At 42.5% G+C, this 17,361-nt stretch overlaps 1 protein-coding gene across 1 annotated transcript in view; it reads right to left on the reverse strand.

Annotated features, from left to right (window-relative positions):
* LOC136863765 (ionotropic receptor 21a) overlaps positions 1–17,361 on the reverse strand; it is an 89,829-nt gene that overhangs the window by 30,925 nt on the left and 41,543 nt on the right. Inside the window, exon 4 of the mRNA XM_067140118.2 lies at positions 1,135–1,421. Within this exon, the coding sequence (XP_066996219.2) occupies positions 1,135–1,421 (287 nt within the window). The remainder of the gene's footprint in view (positions 1–1,134; positions 1,422–17,361) is intronic.

Below are 17,361 nucleotides of genomic sequence, written 5' to 3' on the forward strand. Positions count from 1 at the left end.
ATGGTGGAACAAACAGCCAGCCAGCCAGCCAGCCAGCCAGCCAGACAGACAGACAGACAGACAGACAGACAGACAGACAGACAGACAGACAGACAGACAGACAAACCGACGCGAAAGCTAAAAACCACTAATGCAGTCATGAGTTCACCTAAAACGGATAACTACTTTATATTAAAATATGGACTAAAAATTAAAGTACAGACAGCGGACTCCCAACAACTTTATTTATAAGATTGTATTTAATCCGTTTACCCTCCAGGGTTGTTTTTTCCGTCAGATTCAGAGAGGGATTCCACCTTCATCACCTCAAGGGCAGTGTCTTGGATCGTGAGACATTTGGTCTGGGATACAACTGGGAAGGAGGACAAGTACATCACCCAGCCTGCCTCATCTCCTATGCTGAACAAGGGCCTTGTGGGGGATGGGAAGATTGGAAAGGATAGGGGCCGTAGCCTTAAGTTAGGAACCATCCCGGCATTTGCCTGGTAAAGAAGTGGGAAACCACGAAAAACCACTTCGAGGATCGCTGAAGTGGGAGTCGAGCCCCCTCTATTCAGTTGACCTCCCGAGGCTGAGTTGACCCCGTTCCAGTCCTTGTTACCACTTCACAAATTTCGTGGCAGAGCCGGGAAGCAATCCTGGGCCTCCGGGGGTGGCAGGAAATCACACTAACCAGAAGTCCGTCCGGTCCCGCGGTGTAGGGGGCAACGCGTCCGTCTGTTACTCGGCGAACTCGGGTTCGATTCCCGGCTGGGTCGGTGTTTTTTAATTGTAATGAATTATATCCCTGACCTGGGGACTGGGTGTTTGTGTCGTCCTTAACGTTCCTTTCCTCACATTCAACACACTACACTTACACGCAGGTTCCTATCATATGGCGAAAGTAGTGGCAAAAGATCTACAGAGGTCGATGCCACGAACAAATATAAATTTAAAAAAAACGACAGAAGTCCGCCTCTCCAAATATATCATATATTTGATAAGATTTATATAAGTTGTGAGATTAGATGGGTGTAGACGGTGTGAAATTGTTTACACATTTCTCCTGATTGCTATGAATAACAGTGCACAAAATATAATATGCATTTTCTACTTTCCTATCAACAGCTACGTTCTATTCTAAATTATACGTACTTGAAAGGAAGAATTAAAGTCTTCCATGAATTATCTGCAAGAACTTCCGGCGTTAGAAATGTCAGACACTCCGTGTTGTACGGGATGCTCAGGTCCATGAGATCTAGATGATATGGCGTGTAGTGAAGATTACCCAAGGCTATTTCCGCTCTTCCACGCACCACCTCACCAAGCAGGCCCGTCAGCGAGCCATTGGGGCCGTAACGACCCCATTTTTCATCATCAGCGTTCTCTGTCTCATATATCTCCGCTTTAAAATTCATTTTACTCGCAATTGTTTGTAAGAGCTGTAACAGAATACAAAACATTCGATTATTAGCTCGATCTCTACAGTTTCTGTGGAATCCAAACCATTGGCATATGAATGTCCATTTCAAAAATGTATCCATGTTTAGCCTGGGATTAGAACCGCACGAGCATTGGGGAGCAACCAGGGATAATATCACACATTTCTCCTTCAACATTATAGCTTAATTGCCTCATTCGCAGTAAAGAAGAATATGCTGCAATAGTTGGATGCTGTAACACAAGTCACAACTGAAGTTGGAGAGAATTTAAAACAAATTTCTACGGTGTCTTAATTAGAAAAAGTAGGCCTATAATCACTTACCCTCTTCTAGTTGTAATTGTTTTCCTAAGGTTACGTTGAATGGAGAATCCCACCTTCCAATACTTATTTGTTTTAATTGCTAGGATGTAGTGTTTACAGTGTACTAAGCCTTCTGGTATGAACTAGAATAAATTTGTTACTTTCATTGACCTGTCTCAGTCTCATCCTTGGCTTTGACAACATTAAAGTAACCGAGGTATGAGCGATTCTAGTAACACCGTTCCTTATGCAGCCAGTCCTGTTATGAATGGTGTGAAAATATCGCTCATAGGGTCGGTTGGTGCATGCATTTCAGTGGGCTTGGCACGGTGAGGAAAGCAACGGGAAACTACCTCACTCCTCATTTCCCTAGTATGCCTCTTCAGTGACACCTAGGCTATCCATAACAGCTGTTGATGGAGCTGTAAAGGATCAAACCAGCCCTTGGGCTGAATACCCAACATCTATGTATTAATGAAACATAATCCAGCTTAAAACCTAATTACAATATCAAAAAGTACATGTTTCATTCCTAACGTGGAACATCTTCAGCTAAAGAAAGATACAAAAATTGGCATAAACGAAATAAAAAACACTTATGATGATGATGATGATGATGATAATGATAATGATAAAATGTTCCTTCATGTTGGGTTAAAACTTCAACAAGTCAATGTTCGAGTTTGAGATAAAATCCGACGTAAATGGTATGTATTTACAGTGAGTATGACAGGAACGTGACGGCTCCGCGGTGTAGGAGTAGCGTGCCTGCCTCTTACCCGGAGTCCCCGGGTTCGATTCCCGACAAGGTCAGGGATATTACCTGGATTTAAAGGCTCGTTCGAGGTCCACTCCGCCTTACGTGATTACAATTGAGGAGCTATCTGACGGTGAGATAGCGGGCCCGGTCTATAAAGCCGAAAATAACGGCCGAGAGGATTCGTCGCACTGACCACATGACACTTCGTAGTCTGCAGGCTTTCGGGCTGAGCAGCGGTCGCTTGGTAGGCCTTGGCCCTTCGTGGCCGTTGCGCCATGGGGTTTGGTTTGGTGTGAGTTCGAATAGCGTGCAAACAGCATCGTGAGGACAACTAACAATAAGTAGAGGTGGGTTCAAAATTCAAACCTCGGCCTTCCTCGAAGTGGCTTTACTCGGTTTCCTTCTTTAACTAGAAACAGCCGGGATGAATGCCTCAAACGCTGTCTTTCCGAGTCCAAGTTAACGGGTTCGATCCCGGTCCAGTCCCGTGATATACTACTAGGCCTACTACTACTACTACTACTACTACTACTACTACTACTACTAATAATAATAATAATAATAATAATAATAATAATAATAATAATATGTTTGTTGTTTGAGTCATCAGTCCATAGAATGGTTTGATGGAGCTCTCCATGCCACCCTATCCCGTCCTAATCATTTCATTTCTACGTAACTAGTACATCCTACATCTGCTCTTATCTCTTAGTCAGACTTATACCTTGGTCTACCCCTGCCGTTCTTACAGCCTTCACTTTCTCAAAAACAAAACTGAGCAAGTCCCGGCTGTCATAAGATATATCCTATCATTTTATCTCTTCTTCTCGTCAAATTCAGCAAAATCGATCTCCTCTCACCAATTCGATTCAGTACATCTTCATTTGTGATTCGATCTATCCATTTCACCTTCAGCATTCTTCTGTAACACCACATTTCAAGAGCTCTACTCTCTTTATGAGTTTGTTATCGCCCATGTTTTACTCAAGTACAATGCCACACTCCAGATGAAAGTCTTTAAAAACATATTTCTAATTGTCCCTAAATTAATGTTCGAAGGTGAGCAAATTTCTTTTCTTATGAAAGGCTTCCTTGTTTGTGCCAGTCGGCATTTTATGTCTTCCTTACTTCTCACATTGTTAATTATTTGATTACGCAAGTAACAAAATTCATCTACTTCCTTTAAGACTTCATTGCCTAATCTAATATTTCCAGCATCACCTGACTTCGTTCGGCTACATTCCATTACTTGTGTTTTGGACTTATTTATTTTCATCTTGTTCTCCTTCCCCAAGATTCTGCCCATACCATTCAGTAATTTCTCCAGATCTTCTGCATACCAGTGGCGTAGCCAGGGGGGGGGTAACTGGGGGTTAGAATCCCCCTCCGCCATGAAATTTATGCGAAAATAAAATAAACAGAAACTGACAATAAACAATAAACTAAATAAACATTCAGAGACATAATTGTAGAGCCAACAGATGTGTGATTCATTTGTATCAGAGTCATTATAATGACAAACATTCATGCACCTTCATTGAGTTCTACCATCATTTTGTAACTACAAGAAAATACATCGGCCGATCCTGGCTACGCTACTGCTGCAGACTCAAATAAAATATCATAGACAAATCTCAGAGTTTTGATTTCCTCTCCTTAGAATGTGATTCCCCTTCCAAATTTCCCTTTGATATCATTTACCGCCTGTTCTATGTAAACAATGAAAAGGGACCAACTGCAGCCTTGCCTCACTCCCTTCTGGATTGCTGCTTATTTTCAAAGCCCTCAATTCTTATCACTGCAGACTGATTTTTGAACAGATTGTAGATTCAATTTCTTCAACTTCAGATGGTCAGAGTCCACGTCTGCTCCTGGGAAAGTCTAATAATCCAACACCTGGTTTCTGAATATCTGCCTAATCATAATGAAGTCTATTTGATACCTTGAAGTGTCAAGGTCCCATCCACGTATGCTGTGTACAGCCGTCGTTGGTGATGTTTGAACCAACTATCAGCGAGGACTAAATTATGATCGGCGCAGAATTCAACGAGCCGACTTCCTCTTTCATTCCTTTGTCCCAATCCGAATTCTCCTACTGCATTACCTTCTCTTCCTCAGCCTACCACCGCATTCCAGTCTCCCATCACAATTAGATTCTCGTTACATTTTACATGTTGTATTAAATCTCCTAACTCCTCATATATTCCTTCGATTTCCTCATCATCCGCTGAACTAGTAGGCATAGCCTATTGAAAGAAGTAGTAGTAGTAGTAAATCCATCGTTCACTGGTTTATTAGATTCCTCGAGAGATCAGTAGTGGTGTCTGACCCATGATCACGGGTTCTCTTCCAATCAACGAAAGGGAACTCTAAACCTGAAAGATAGCACTTCATTTTAGCAGATCTACCTGTAAAAAGAAAACTATTTTACTCCTATAACAGCAGCCCTGCGATGTCTTCCTACAAAGATGCAGACGTAAATGGTAGTGAAATGCCAGCACTCTGTTATCTATATCATTAAGTCAGAAGTATGAGATGAGGAAGTATACGATGAGTAACACATGATTGTTCGTTGGCAGTGGCGATCTGACGGAGCGAAGCCTAGCACATCTATCCCCCCCGGTCCTGCATGACATTCAGCATCATGCCGCGCTAGGTGAGTGGCAAGGGGTGAGGGACGCAGCGCTTGGAATGCAATATCAGTCTCCGTCTCCGATGCCTTGCTCTCAGAAATACGTGCGACGTTTCTTCTCATTACTTTCAAGTTTTGTAAATGGAACAATGTGCCAGGTGCTTACATTATAATGTGCATTGGATTTACATCGTTTTCATTTGAGGTTTGGGCTTCACCGATAGCATTGGTAGCCCTCGGTACACGCCACTGCCAGGGCCACTACCTTCTCTGTTATAACCCTTTCCTTTCCCATCCTAGCAAAATTCCTTTCTGCAGGGCGGGTGCCAGGGGCGTGTCTCAGGTGATCGACGGTCCGCGGCGCCGGCTTGACCCGGTGCCATGATAATGAAAAAATGCATTATGTATTTAATGAAATATATATATATATATATATATATATATATATATTATAGCAAAAATTATTTCCAGTAGTTTAGTCCCTCTATGGGATTATTTCAAAATAGGAACTTAAATATTGTAATTGATTTATTGTATCATATAGTTTCCGTTGTATCTTCCGCATTTCTTGGCTATACTTATGGCAAGAAGTAGGCCTATGTTATCAGCAAATTAAAACTATTAAAATATTCATGCGATGTAGAGGAGAGAGTGTCAATTGCACGCATCTAAGGCGAAACACCTGTATAAGGTACTTTGTAGGATCCAAAATTTCTACAGTACTTCAGTATAATAGGAAATATATTTAGGAATACGGAGTGTGGAATACAAGCAGTAAAGTTCCCGAGTCTTCTATCAAAATATAGAAATTGGTTTTGCGTACCATTAGCCACCCATGTATCCGGCTCCATAACTAAATGGTTAGCGTGCTGGCCTTTGGTCACAGGGGACGCGGGTTCGATTCCGGGCAAGGTCGGGAATTTTAACCATAATTGGTTAATTTCGCTTGCACGGGGGCTAGGTGTATGTGACGTCTTCATCATCATTTCATGCTCATCACGACGCGCAGGTCGCCTACGGGAGTCAAATCAAAAGACCTGTATCCGGCGAGCCGAACTTGTAGTCGGACACTCCCGGCACTACAAGCCATACGCCATTTCATTTCATTTTTTTACTCACCCATGTGGGGCAACGGCACGCACGCATGTACTTCTTTCACCACAGAAGAGACAAACATCGTTGGTGGTGTTCTTCTATGGCAATCCAGACAACACTTTTTCCGTGTAATCATCATTATCATCATCTTGACAGAGTTCATCATCACATATTTCATCTGACGAACTGCTGTTGTCTTGAAAAAGTACCTTCTCTCTCTCCTTCATTTTCTTGAATTTGCAACTAAAGTCTTCTTGACCACTGTGTACTCGTTTCTCTCTCTTATTTTCCAACTCCACTAATATTGACTTTCTGGGTGTGGCTGTCAGAATTTCAGAGTGCTGCTTACGCCTAGACCTTTGTATTTTCGCATAAGATGTTGATGCACTGATAGGGATAGGAGTAGGATTGATACAACAATTGCATTCTCAGAGAAGCTTGTTTAAGCAATCGTTAAGAACGTGGATCTCCGTTAAATTAAAATTATACCGTGTATGTGTTTGAAAAATATACATTGTAGTTAGATGGTCTGACCTAAAATAATATCAATTCAATCATGGGTGTAGCTGGTAATTCACTTTATGGATAATTTAATTTCCATCGTTTAAGAGACCCAAAAGTGAAATATTGGCTGGGGTACGAATATAATAAGCAGGTCTACGTAAGAAATTCGTTTGAGCTGTGCCTGTCTTTATGTGACAATGTGACGTAAAAGAGACAGGAAAAAGAAGAAAATAAATAGGCTTATGTTCAGCACCGGGACACTCTGGGGCAGTCTTTAGAACAGATCTCTCTACTGACTCCGAGAGGATCAGTCGAACCTGGAGGGGAATGACGTAAAAGAAAAAACTAGACTGTTATCAAATGTGCTCTAGACAATGCATCCCTGTAATATGCTAAATAAATAATAATAATAATAATAATAATAATAATAATAATAATAATAATAATAATAATAATAATAATAATAATAATAAGTAAACTCGTGTCCTCGTCCCGAGGTGGTCGGGCTCTTTTCAGGCACACTCCCATTGGAGGTGAGCTGCATGTACCGTTTCAACCACATACCAGCCGTACTGCCATTCTTAAATTTCTTTTTTTGCTAGTGGCTTTACGTCGCACCGACACAGATAGGTCTTATGGCGACGATGGGATAGGAAAGGCCTAGGAGTTGGAGGAAGCGGTCGTGGCCTTAATTAAGGTACAGCCCCAGCATTTGCCTGGTGTGAAAATGGGAAACCACGGAAAACCATCTTCAGGGCTGCCGATAGTGGGATTCGAACCTACTATCTCCCGGATGCAAGCTCAAAGCCGCGCGCCCCTACGCGCACGGCCAACTCGCCCGGTCTCTTAAATTTCTGCCAGTACCGGGAATCGAACCCGGACCCCCGAGGACGGCAACTAATAACACTAACCGTTACGCTACGGACGCGGACATAATAATAATAATAGTCCAACTCATTGGCTGAATGGTCAGCGTTGAGGCCTTCGGTTCAGAGGGTCCCGGGTTCGATTCCCGGCCGGGTCGGTGATTTTAATCGCGTCTGATTAATTCTTCTGACTCGGGGACTGTGTATTCGTGTTGGTTCCAACACTTTCCTCTTCATATTCAGAGAACAGAGTACACAATCAACCACTACAGAAACACGCAATAGTGATTGCATCCCTCCATATAGGGTTGGCATCAGGAAGGGCAACCGGCCGTAAAACATTTGTATTTTAATGAAATATATATTTTATAGCAAAAATTATTTCCAGTAGTTTAGTCCCTCCATAGGATTATTTCAAAATAGGAACTTAAATATCGTAATTGATTTATTGTATCATATAGTTTCCGTTGTACCTTCCGCATTTCTTGGCTATACTTATGGCAAGAAGTGCGTTATCAGCAAATTAAAACTATTAAAAACATACATGCGATGTAGAGGAGAAAGCGGTAATCCACCTGTGCGATACAGTTCGCACCCGCGACCCCACAGATGTGGGAAAAGCGGTAGAATAATAATAATAATAATAATAATAATAATAATAATAATAATAATAATAATAATAACAATAATAATAATAATAATAATTTGGCGTAGGGTTGTGGCGACCCCATCGCCCAGTGGGAAACCACTGCAATCAGCCACCCGAGTATTGGCGGGAAAAACATAACCCTGGGTTAGGAGGAAATGCCTACCCACAGCCACGAACATCTCGAGTCACCTATCGATCTCAACAATCGAGTTGTATTTTTGTGATCTTTCCCAAAAGATTACCACTAGTTGTATTTTCAACTTGTAACCCGCATGATGGAACACACGCTACCAATGCAACTACCCCTGGCTCCAGACGCAGGTCCGGTTTCTCCCGATCGTCGGATTCTGGGGGATCGGAAACATCATGCTTCAGAGAAGGATCGGAGCTTCTCAAAATCACTTCGCCCCAAAAAAGGAACTTCCTTGGTACTATTAACATCAACACACTGCTGAAAACTGGAAAGCTTAAACAACTGAGTGACGCCCTGGACAAATTTGATATGCTAATCCTAGCGATTCAAGACAACCAGATTCCAAGATGAGAACCACTTTGACTCTGAAAACTTCAGGATATTTAAGACAACAAGAAAGTAGAAGACTTTTGGGAACTACTTGAAGAAACTACTAGCAAGATCCCTAAACATCACGTTAAAATCTTATTACGGGACTTCAATGCACAGGTTGGCAGAGAGAAGAAATACAGATCAATCTTAGGACTTCATCCTGCACATCGGCGGACTAATAAGCTTTTGTACATCATTCATGCTGAGACTCATGTCCACGCACTTTATGAGACGTTTACATAAAAAGAAAACTTGGAAATCACCTAACCCTTTACTAGGGGAATTCCAGATTGATTATGTTGCTATTTCCGTAAAGAATATGCTTGAGATTCAGAATGATAATAGTACGGAAGGGAGTTGTCGATTTGGATCACTACCTTATGCAAATCAAGGTTAGGTTCCAACCAAACAGATCCAGACCTAAAGGTAACCGATTTCCAATACTTGATCCGGACAACCTGAGGAAGAACGCTGACGTTTTCGTACGTGACGTACACGATCAAGATCCTAAGGTGTGGCCAGACATTCACAACACATTACAGTCATCAACAATGAAATTCGGACAGCCACCCAGGAAACGTAAACACAGATGGTGGAACACAACCTGTGATGAAGCTATCAATGACAGAATCAAAGCATGGAATCAATGGAATGGACACCGAACAGTCGACAAATGGGAGAATTTCCTGAAGACTCAAAAACTGATCTCAAAAACAATCCGCCGTGAAAAATGTACATACGAGAAAAACACGCTAGCAGAGATAGAACAGGATTTCCAGAAAAACAACACTCGGACGTTCTACAAGACATTCCGTGAGGACTTATCAGGGTACAAACCACCAACATTAAGTTTTCGTCGACCTAACGGATCACTAGAGACAAACAGTAAGGAGAACAGCAAGATACTGGCTACTTCCAAACTCTACTGAACTGCGATCCACCAATTGAAAGACTGCAGTTTGAAAAAAATCCACCAAACCCAGACTCACAGACCCCAACAACTCAAGAAATAAAAGAGATCATCCAATCGCTCAAAAATAATAAAGACCCTGGGAACGATGGCATAACTGCAGAGATGTTGAAAATAAGAGATGACCTCATCAGAAGAATTCATACACTCTTAACAGAAATATGGCGGATCATGATGATTCCGAAGGACTGGATGAATGCCATTATCCATCCGTTACATAAGAAAGACGATCGAGCGGGCCCCAACAGCTATATTTTTTGTTATTTGCTTTACGTCGCAGCGATACAGATAGGTCTTACGGCAACGATGGGACAGGAAAGGCCTAGGAGTGGGAAGGAAGCGGCCGTGGCCTTAATTAAGGTACAGCCCCAACATTTGCCTGGTGTGAAAATGGGAAACCACGGAAAACAATCGTCAGGGCTGCCGAGAGTTGGGTTCGAACCCACCATCTCCTGGATGCAAGCTCACAGCTGCGCGACCCTAACCGCACTGCAACTCGCCCGGTCCAACAACTACAGAGGCATATAGCTTTTACCAGTTATATGCAAGGTTCTATCTAAAGCGCTATTAAAAAGAGTAGAACAACAAACTTATCATTTGATTGATGCCAAGCAGGCTTCAGAACAGGTAGCTCGTGTTCTGAGCAAATTTGGAGTCTGAAGACGATATTAAGGACACGCCGCAGTACCACCACATTTGTCACCTTTGTGGACTTTAAGAAGGCGTATGACTCTAGCGATATACAAACTGTTGTGGACATCCTAGGAGAGCTCAATATGGACAAGAAGACCACAGAATTAATCCGCCAGACTCTCATGGACATAACATCTCAGGTGAAGTTTCTAGGTGAACTATCAGAGCCTTTTGAGGTGCATACAGGAGTTCGAGAAGGAGGTGGCCTCTGACCAATCCTTTTTAACTTGGTGTTAAACAAAGTCATCAGGGAATATGGAAAATAAATCGAAGGTATAAACATTGGTACTCGGGGACAAAGAATTAATGTGAAGTGCCTAGTTTTGCTGATGATCTAGTTATCTTTATCAAGACTAGTGAAGAAACCAGGTATGCCATAGAGAAGTTACATGAGATAGCATCAAAGACAGGCCTCCAAATATCCTATGAGAAGACTCATATCATGGCTAATGGACACCAGAATATCCAAAGATCCCTACTACACACAAATTATGGAATAATCACACAGGTCCCTTCCTTCAAATATCTAGTAGAAATCATTGTACCATCCGGATTGGACAGGAAAGCTAATTTAGAAAGAGCCACCAAACTCTTGAAAGCATACCGAATAACATTGAATCACTAACTATAATAAAAGACTGTCACGAAATGCAAAACTTCGACATTACAAGACTGTTGTTGTTCCGGAAGCTTTGTATGCCTTAGAAACCATATCTCTAGGAGGCCACTCTAAAACTGATGAAATTGAACAACTAGAACGAAAAATTCTTAGGAAAATATATGGCCCCGTTCATGTAAATGGTATATGGATCAAAAGGAAAACTGCAGATTTGTACAAAGCAATCGACAAGTTCACCGATTCCGCACGCAGGAGACGATTGGCATTCTATGGCCACATCTGTAGAATGGACGACACTAAATATGCAAAAATATGCGCAAGCTGAGCTGAGCTGGTATAATTAATTAAAAGAAGGTCAAAATCTGCTGGTTAGAGGAAATAAAGCAGGACTTAAAAGACATTAACATCACAGAAGATACCATCGGAGATCGTAAGGCTTTTGGAAATCTTGTTGCAAAGCACACGTTCACGGAAATGGCTAAAAGAACCGCAGAGAAACAATGGACGGAAGAACGTAAGAAACAGCATAGTGAGTTCATGAAGAGATTCTGAGAGGAGGAGAAGAAGAAAGGAAACCATCATCAAGCTAACAAGTTTCAAAGCGCTCTGTAAACGGATATAAGGAAGGAAGAAAGAAAGAAGAAGATGACGATTAATAATAAAATGCGACGGAAATACTATGTCTAGTCTGTGAGACTGACTTCACCGAGAGGTATTATCATCTCCCTGCCCAGTTCCGTAGTTAACTGGTTAGCATTCTGTCCTTCGGTCTAAGGGGTTCCGGGTTCAATTACCGGCCGGGTCGGGAATTTTAACCCTCACTGTTTAATTTATCTAGCTCGGGACTGGGCGTTTGTGCCGACCTCAATATCAGATTTCATCCTACGTAGGGGCCAATCCTCACAGACGCGCTGGTCGCCGAAGGTCTCTGCGGAGGTCATATGCCATGAATTAATCATCTCGGTCTGGATTTCCTACAACGGTGCTCCTGGGACAATACTGACGAACAGTGGCGGTTTCTGGTATAGCGCAATGGAGCAATGAACCTCCAGTTTAGATCAAATTGTATTCAACTACGTAATTTTCGTAACTCCCTTGTCAATCTCGAAGCTCTTGCTAAGTCCATCTGTCCGCAATATACTCGTACTGGCTTTCAATAATTATTCACGTGAGCTGCGCAAGGTCCGTGGCTGGATACTCGTCTGGAATGAACCCCCTTGCAAGGTGATCTCTCCGACCGTACATGGGCGAAGGGAGTGGTGAGGTATGGAGGTACATCGGCCAGCACTAAAGCAAGACCAGGATATCGCAGAAACGGATATCTGTGCTTTACGCATGCGCAATATGCCACTCTCTCAAGTCTCTCGGAAGTCGTGCTGTTGGGGTTTGTGCGTGCCATCTGTTGTCCTTACGGGAATTTAAGTAGGCAGCAGAGAATAGTGAACTAGGCAGCAGAGAATAGTGCACGTAACTAGCGCTAGTGTTGAAAAGCATCATTACTACCAAATGTCACATTAAACTGCCAAATTTCAATTGATATCTTGTCCCAAATATATCAATACATACTAAACATCTATTAATTTGGCTTCTTTGGAATAATGTCCGACTCGTTGGCTGAATGGTCAGCGTACTGGCCTTCGGTTCAGAGGGTCCCGGGTTCGATTCCCGGCCGGGTCGGGGATTTTAACCTTAATTGGTTAGTTCCAATGGCTCGAAGGCTGGGTGTTTGTGATGTCCTCAACATCCCTGCAACTCACACACCACACATAACACTATCCTCCACCACAATAACACGCAGTTTCCTACAAATGGCAGATGCCGCCCACCCTCATCGGAGGGTCTGCCTTACAAGGGCTGCATTCGGCTAGAAATAGCCACACGAATTTTTTTGGAATAATTACTTTTTGGAGATAAACTTAACTTTAAAATAATTGAAGCAAAGAATAGCCGCAAGGTAATACCAATGAAAACTTCTAAATATAGTTATTACTATTCCCATGACGACAACGGAAGCAGAAATGTGCTTCTCATCCTCAAGAGAATAAAGATTTTCTTGCGCAGCACAGTGACCGAGGATAGACTTAATGCTCTTGCTATGTTGTCAATTGAAAGGGGCTTGGTTCGAGACTCTGCGGATTTCAATGAAGCAGTTATAGATACGTTTGCGTCCTTCAAGGAGCGCAGAATTGTTTTTTTCTATAAGCTGTCTGCATAGGGTAAGTTGATTGTGAAACATTTCTTATTTTGCATGTGGTAAATTTCGGCATGTATCGTCTGCTTCTCTCGTATTTGATCACATTTCTAAAACTTCTGTCATCTTATTTTATGAGGTTACGGTCCACGATGAAAGAAGTGGCAGGGGAGAGGAGAAGTTGGGGGAGGGGACTTTTTTTTCTTCTGTTGAACCCCCAGTGATGGAAGTCACGCGCCACCACTGCTGACGAAGCCATCATTCCCCTGATGGACATAGACTTCTCTGCCTGTCAACAGCTGTAAGCCTTGTGATCTTTTCGATATGGTATCTGTTGGTACTTTCGATATTACCCCCTCTCGAGTGGTGTCCCTGGCGACCAGTTCGCTGAGCTCTGGAATGCCCGATCTGTTGTGTACCGTCATAGTGGCATGTTACTTTGATTCACATAAGGAATGTTTTTTCAGCTGTGATATAGCTAGCCTACTCCTCAAAAATTATCTCTTGAGCATTATCAGGTAGATAGAACGGTATAGGCTTATATGACACGTAACATAGCAAGTATACTGGTTCCAGGGAACTTGAAATTTACTTCGATATTTGAAAATGTAGTATGGGATTAGCCCTGGAGTATCTGATGGACCTCGCATTACCTGACTTTCTACTAAAATATTCCCCATGTTTCGTATCTTTTTGAGAGGGAGGACATGGTAGTCGAGTGGCACTATAACTAATTTGTCATTAAAGCGATCGCGGTTCAAATCCCGGCTAATGCACGTCCCTGTGATTCAGAATCCACTTAAAACTGAATGTCCCGTGGTTCTCATCACGATATCAACAGTGACGTAAAACTACAAGCTTGTTTGCATTTCCTCTTCGTAAATACTGTAATTGTAAGTGTAGGTTGGGAACAGCCCTTGTGTAATGGGGTATATGATGAGTCCATTAGGGCCTGTGCCTGCCAAAATGACTTCTACTGAGTCAAACGTGGTTAGTGTGACGATATCCTAAGCGAATTGCTTGGCTTTCTTGACCGGGTCCGCTGCCCTCGTATTAGTGACAGCTCCGCAATTGGTCCCACGAGCATGTGTAAATCCCCCTCCCACCCCTACACCACGGGGTTAGGGTAGTAATAATAATAATAATAATAATAATAATAATAATAATAATAATAATAATAATAACACTTTAAAATAGAAAGCAAAATCATCTCCGTGCAAGTCTTGAAGACTACCGGTACTGGATGAATGTAACTGCAGACTTCCGCTTCCTGTAACCAAGGGACTAAGTGGGATAATGTGGTTAACAATAGGTAATTTAGTTTTTATTATTAAGCATATTTCCATCTAATGCATATACAGAAAGAACATTTACATGATGAGCAATAAATGGAGGAATGCAAGATACGAAAGTTGTGTAGATTTTATAAAAAAAATAATAGTTTATGTACTTTAACGATGACCAGAATTGTGATGAATTTCACAAAAATGTTTTGATACAAGAAACTGTTAAACATGACATGTTCTAGTGACAAGTACTTAATATGTAAATGTATACCAACTACCAGTAACTATTAGTTTGCAATGCGTATTATTTTACACTGATATGTTATTATTGATTAGTTAATATACCTCTTTATTCAGTAAATGGCCGCGGTGTTTCATTGATGTGATATAAGGTAAGAAATCAAAGTGTTCTTTATTTGCCATCTCGAAATCTGGAATTCCAAATTGTAGAGAAAAGCAAGTGGGACAAAAAAACGTGAGAGACTTTTATTCGCTGAACAGTAAATGCATGTGTGTTTCTCTTCAATTTCACCATGGACCGAGCTTTCGAATAAGAAACGCAAAGTTAAAGTTCCTTATTAATAACCCAAAACTTTTATTGTAAGGTGTAAGCCAACAACTCCCTTGGAAAGTAAATATGTTCCAGTTCTTGAATATCGTTACGGGGACATGCGACTGTCATTCCTCTGGAAGTCATCCCCCCACCAACCCCCACCAGCATTTTCTTGAACGGATGAGTGTGTCAGGCTAGGGAGCTCTGGCAGGCCTGAGGGCATCTTATGGCCTCTGTTTCTATTGTGCTTTTCGTTTGGTCTGTCCGCGGACTTTCTGGAAGGCGAAACTAGAACGCTCCTACTCTGGCCGCACCCCCAAGATACTGCAACTTCATAACCAGGTATATAAAATCAGGCTAGCCGCAAACAGGGTGTTCACATTAAGTTGTTGTGTTGTGTTATTGTGCTGAGTGTTACGTAGTCAAATATGAGTTCAGTGTGTGGAGCAGTCATATACAAGTTGTTGATTGCGCATTGATTGTGCGAGCTTATCGGTCTCGTCTGGAGTCGAGCCAAGTCCTAGTGCATTGTGATAGCCAACGTCCGCGTGCTCGAACCTGACTGCATGGAACTGCTGTGTAAACTGGCGGTGGTGCTTGCGAAGCGAAGTGAAAGATGAGACCTGCCAATCAAGGTTACGGTTGTAAATAACCTCTAATTAGTGAAGTGTTGTTATTCACTGTGAAGTATATTTGTGCGTGTTCTAATTGGGTCATCCTCGATTAAATTAGTACTATAAAACAGTCAGTGTTTTATTAGTAACAATGTATTTCTCTCGTTCTTGTTTGAAAATAAATACTGAGTGAAGATATGATAATTATTATTACAAGCAATATTACAAAAGCTCGGAAGTTCTCCGGCACACCTGTTGTAGACCACCGCTGTAGTAAAGGTTGTTCAATTGAAACAAATACTAGTGTCTAGCAACTTACACTATACAGAGTGTCTCCATAAAATACCGACAAGACACAGTATGTCGTACGGGAAGGCGGACTGATCGGTTTTCAAGAAAGGAGCCCCTGTCCGGAAATGCACAGTTCGGGCGCTGGAGGGCGTCGAAATCTGAGAACGGTTGTGACAATTTGCTCCTATTTGGTGTCTTAATACGGGAGGTATGCAACCCTTTAGCCATCTGTGCAATGCGAATGGACGACTTCATCCTAATGACAATCCTGCGGATGCCCTACATTCCTCCACACAGTCCTTGGTGCGCATCCTACTGAGTTACTTGTGTACTGTATTCTGCCAGTGCAGTAACGCTGTTAACAGCAGTACGACATTTACCAGTTCACAGTTGCGGAAATCACCGACATGCTGCTTGCATACGGCAAAGCGGATTGCAATGGTAGAGCTGCTGCACGATTGTACCCCACATCACTCCATGTTCGCGGCCATCGAAAGACGATTAAGAGAAGCCGGACAGTTCCACGTAGGTAATATGAAGAGTAGGGTGTTTGACACCCGTGTAACGTCAGTGGAGGACCTTATTGCTCGAGTCCACGGAGCGACTGAAATTTTTCTAAGACAACCGCACTTACTGGGTCATGTGCGTGAGGCTCAGCACCGCCGATGTAGGCTCTGCAATGACGTGGGTGGTACACAGTTCGAACCCTGCTTATAATGACCCCGATGCGCTACTCATGTTGGGTTTATTGACGACATGCGGAACGAACACCCATCTTACACTTCGATGCGCTACAGCGTCTAAGCCGTGCGTTTCTGGATATGGGTTACTTCTTGAAAACGGATCTGTTTGCCTTCCTGCACAACATACTAAGCGTTGTCGGTGGTTTTGGGACACTCTGTATACGGTGTATATTTAGGACAACAAACACTATATCATACCGAGTACTGACGATACTTTGAGAGAATCTACTGTTAACAACACCCACCGCTTAGGCACCTATACCAATGCTGAACAAGTTTCTCTATATCCTCCACAAAGAAGGACGTTGATTAGTGATTGAGACATTTTTCTACAGCATCAGGAACCACTTGATCGGTGGTGACATGCTTACTATTCGGAGCTTTCCAGTCCTTGCCCTGAAGGGGTACGGCGGGCCTCCTAGAGGGTAACGCCCTCCCTCAAACAAGGGAGATTTGTTTAGGAGATTTGTGGTGCGGAGAAGGAGAGGTGATAGCGGCCGTGGCCTAGAAAAAAGATCTGACCCGGCATTCACCTTAGTGCACGAGAACGGAAACCACGGAAAACCATTCTTAAGACAGCAGACGGTGGGCACCAGCCCCTCCGCCT

Source organism: Anabrus simplex, chromosome 2, assembly GCF_040414725.1.
Source record: "Anabrus simplex isolate iqAnaSimp1 chromosome 2, ASM4041472v1, whole genome shotgun sequence".
In the NCBI taxonomy this organism is placed as follows: domain Eukaryota; kingdom Metazoa; phylum Arthropoda; class Insecta; order Orthoptera; family Tettigoniidae; genus Anabrus; species Anabrus simplex.